The sequence below is a fragment of the Globicephala melas genome, chromosome 12, assembly GCF_963455315.2.
Source record: "Globicephala melas chromosome 12, mGloMel1.2, whole genome shotgun sequence".
Classification (NCBI taxonomy): domain Eukaryota; kingdom Metazoa; phylum Chordata; class Mammalia; order Artiodactyla; family Delphinidae; genus Globicephala; species Globicephala melas.
Genome location: NC_083325.1, coordinates 69194770 through 69199240, shown reverse-complemented (window position 1 = coordinate 69199240; position 4471 = coordinate 69194770). Strand labels below are relative to the sequence as shown.

Sequence of the window (4471 nt, the reverse complement as noted above, 5' to 3'; positions counted from 1 at the left end):
CTTCAGAAGCATCGATGGCATCCATCCCAGTGAGGATGCCATCTTTGTACTTGATGGTATAACTGACCCTGGCCATACAGGGTCACCCAGCTATTCTTCTTTTTAGCTGCAGTCCCAATTTTAGTCTGTTAGAGAGCAGCCCTCGTATCCCTACCCTTGTGAGGTCTTAGGCAGTGATGACAGTCTTTTCCTGAGCGTTCTTTTTCCTGTGCTTTTCTTGGGATTTGAGCCAATGTCAGCTGGTAGGGTCAGCCACTTGCGATATCTCTATCAGGATCCCGATAGCCAAGCTGGATGGATCCTGTCCTGGAGCTGCCAAAGCAGCTAACCCTTCTTTGTTGCAGTTCTGTGTACCAAGAACTCTGAGTGTCAGCCACGTTCCTAAGCGAGTACACCTTTCTGGGGGCTGGTCTCATCTTCTTCGGTGCCCATGCCTTTGGCATTGCCAGCCTCATTCCATACCACATGAGACAACTCAGGAAAAATATCAATCCATTTGAGGCTTAGGGGTAGTTATCTCACCTTTGGATTCTCCCTGGACTGCGGCTGCCAGCATAGCAACCATGAGCAGGGCGCCTGTGGGTTGACTGAAGTTCACACCTCAGTGCCTGCCTGCCTCCGTCCTTTTGACCACGTCTTATGCAAGCTCATCCCTATATGTTTTGTTCTTAAAACTGGGGCATGAAACGTGTGATAGGGTAAAGATTGCACTTTTACAGACCCTTTCCCCATGTGTGCCTCATCGCACTGTCTCTTTGGTATCCTCATCACACCATTTCTCGTCTATGCAGGGTCAGAGTCTAGTAACTCCTCAAAGTTCTCTCTCCTGACTGGGAGAGGGGCTAAGGGATGTCAGTGAATAAAAGAGCTTTTGTCCAATCCCAGTGCATATGTTGGGCCCCAAAAAGACAAATTGTGCCTGGGATAGAGAAGAAGTAGGAGAAAAAGATAGAGGGCCAGTGTGCACATCTGAAACCAGCCTGCCTTGGAGAGCAGGAGTCCAGGACAGCTGTGGAGCTGGGGCAGAGGCTTCCCAGAGCCTTGTGATGATGACTTTGTCAGTGCTCTAAAATTTCCCTGGAGACTGATACCCCTGGTGCCCGAAATAGGTCCCTGGCATTCAGGTCCTTTCTGCCCTGCTCAGCTACTCACAATTTCCTAACAAATTTAAAGTCCTTGGAGTGGCTCCAGTGATGTGTTCATGGACCAGAATCCCACACTTTCTCAGGGGCTTGCTCATGAGGTAGTTCCAGGCCCTGGCACACCTGCCAGCTCCAGCCTCCTGGGCTTCTTTTCCTAGGTGGATATAAGAAAGGTCTGGGCAAAACCAAAAATGGGTCCAGAAGTGTTGAACCAGAGCCTCTCTCTCATCTCTGGTGCCCTTGTTCTGAATCACAGGGTTCAGAGGAAGAGGGCCAAGGTCACTGGCTAAGCCTCAGAGGCAGAAACTTTCACTGACTCTAGGTCTGGCAGGATCTTTCCTCCCACCCTGAGCCATGGATGGTACCTCTCATACAGGCCGATTCAGATTCTGTGTCACTGCCCTGGAAGAGGGGCCCAGGCCAGAGCATGGGGGTCAGGGGCTTACAGGAGCCCCCTAAGAGCCCCTTTGCTGTCCTACCTTCCACCATAAGCGGTGAAGCTCACCCCGCCTCTTGCTCAAGGGAGTCACCGTTCCTGAGTGAGTCAGGGTCACTCGGTGACAGCTGTGGCTCGCCTTACATGAGCTAAATTGGGAGCTGGAATGTCACACACAGATGCCCCTTGTTCCCCACCCCCACGTTAAAAAATAATCTCCTCTCTGGGGAGTGAGAGACAAACAGTGCCGCCCATAGAGTGGACAAGAGTGGTTTGGGAAACAAAAGGAGAAATTCCCAGGGACAGAGCCGTTCAGGGAGGGAGGGATAGAAAAAGCTACGTGTGCCTGGCTGGGGTACAGAGCAGAGACTCAAGAGAGACACAGAAGTGTCTGAAAACAGCTATTTAAGACAAGGCAAATTGTTAGAGGAAGGGACAGAAGAGATAGCAGAGCTATTTCGGGAGTGAGGGAGCACAAGAATCCGCAGACTGTCTAAAGTAAACGAGGAAGGGTCCAGAGGCAGTGAGGGAAGGCCAGGACCAGGGTCAAGGCCAGGGCAGGCACGATTGCTGAGGGGATGAACTTCACAGTGGGTTTCAAGCCGCTGCTAGGGGATGCACACAGCATGGACAGCCTGGAGAAGCAGCTCATCTGCCCCATCTGCCTGGAGATGTTCTCCAAACCGGTGGTGATCCTGCCCTGCCAGCACAACCTGTGCCGCAAGTGTGCCAATGACGTCTTCCAGGTGGGCCGGGGCAGGGGCAGGGCCGGGTAAAGCAGTGCAGACTCGTGGGAGACTTCTCATCAGGTCAGCGCTGAGATCCCAGGAGGTGAGGGGAGATGGGTTCCATGAGGTGGGTGGTGGCTGTCCTGGCTGACGAGCAGAAGAAGAGCCAGGGGTCCTAGCAGATCCCAAAGTAAGCATGAGTCAGCAGCTGCTCTGCAGGCTGGCGAGTACAGCCAGTGCACGGACAGCCGCTGGGATGCTGGTATCTACAGAGGAAAGGAGACCCCCTTAGAAACTGGGAGGGAAGTGATCCTCCACCAGGCTGTGTGACAGTCTGTGCTAGACTCTGCGTTCCAGTTTGGAGTTTGAGATTTCGAGAACAATATGGAAAATCTGGAGAAAATAGCAGTGAGATAATGAAACATTAAAAAATAAACTGTGAGAAAGGTCCATGGTGACAGTGAAACTATTTGTATTTAAAGCAAAGCTGAACGCATCCATCTCTGGTGGGGGGGCAGAGTTAGACAGTGGGCAGGAGACTGGGAATCCTCCCAGCCGAAGTTCACACCTGTGTCCACCTCAGACTGGTCAGTAAAGGGACCTGCTGGTTAAAATGGATTGAGGTCACTTAAGCAGGGAAAAGGCAGAGAATAAATTGTACATCCCCCAAATGTAACCAGTCTTGGCTTATGTGTGGTCATGGAGCAAAGCATAGTTAATCAAGTTCACAGATATCATTTTAGCTCATGGTTTCAAAAATAAAAGCACATATCAGAATGCTTTATATAAATGGGTTTTCTTTCTTGCCCTGTGCCCTGGTGTAGGTTCTAGTAACCTGTAAAATGAACAAAAATCAGGGAGAGTGAGGGATAAAGGCATGTACACACACACACACACACACACACACACACACACACACACACACCTTGCAAATGAAGTAGAAACTCAGAATAGACCAGAGCTGGCTGGCTTAGTAGGCATGGCAGCGATAAGGGACATCGTGAGCACTTAGTCTTCATCTGTATCAGAAATTATGAGGAAATGTGTTGAACACAGTGATTTTCAACTCAACCAAGAAAATGTTTCCCTTTTAAGTTGTTTAGGGGCAGCATGTTTGGGGAAAATAATGGGCTGGCTAATTCAGGTCATTCCACAGCTATGCCCTGTGACCCACCCTTTGCTGTCTGCCATCTTCACTGAACTCCATGGTCTCTCCTGCCATCTTCCCATCAAGGCTTGTTCCCATCTCCTGTTCCTCTACGTGTCCAAACCTGCCATTATTTGGCTCCAGAGAACCTCGGAGCCAGTGATTTTCCCTCTCTGGGATCTGCTTATCCCGGGCACTAAGTCACGTACCAGAGGCTATGCCTTGCCCACTATCTTGGGTTTTCCCTCGGTCTTAGTAACGCTGAACATCCTTCAGGCTGAAATGCCTAGGAGGGAATGACGAAAAGATTTTGCCATCCCTTCTCATGAATTTGTAGTGAAACGTCTTTTCATTAGAGCCTGAAATATGTGAAAGCAAAACAAAGTTTTGAGAGTGAAGGTAACGTGTTCTGTAAAAAATTGGTCAGAATATTAAAGTGCCTGGCACACAGTGTCATTGGGTAGAGGACCCAGGGACGGTCCTACATATGGAGGCTAGAAGCTGTTCAGTCCCTCCTCTGTATCTAGACACACTGTTTTGGTTCCTTGAAGCTCTGGAATACTGATCTGGACCCTGAGAGACCTGGGAATTGTTTGGTACAGAATATTTGGGAGAGAACATGATTCCCAGAGCTTTGCGATGGTTCTGTGCATCTGGACTACTGTGTATCCTTTAAAGTGCCGGGCACCCCTGGGCCCTCCAAGGAGAGAAGTTGAACAGCTCATTTCCTTGCTGCTTTATTTGGGGTGGCCTGGTGGGAGGCTGACCCAGTTCCTCAGCTGCGCTATGTATACACATCTCAGTAGACCTCCCTCTGCAAGATGAGCATATTTAGTTTCTCACACATTGCCTCCACATTTTGACAACTCTAGGCATAATCAGATTGTCTGTTTTCTAAGTATGGGGACAAGAATAGGACTTGTGGTTTCTCTCTCTTAAAACTACTTAGGAAGAACACCCTTAGAACATTGCCTAGAAAGTTAATAGGACTTAGAAAAGTGATACCAGTATATTATAC

The 4471-nt window shown here is 49.4% G+C and overlaps 1 protein-coding gene across 3 annotated transcripts in view; it reads left to right on the top strand.

Annotated features, from left to right (window-relative positions):
* The first annotated feature begins 1907 nt into the window (after window positions 1-1907).
* Window positions 1908-4471, top strand: part of TRIM54 (tripartite motif containing 54) — a 17474-nt gene continuing 14910 nt past the window's right edge. For all 3 annotated transcript variants that reach the window (XM_060309171.1, XM_060309170.1, XM_060309169.1), the window contains exon 1: window positions 1908-2324. In XM_060309171.1, coding sequence (XP_060165154.1) covers window positions 2157-2324 — 168 coding nt within the window. In that variant the 5' untranslated portion in view covers window positions 1908-2156. The remainder of the gene's footprint in view (window positions 2325-4471) is intronic.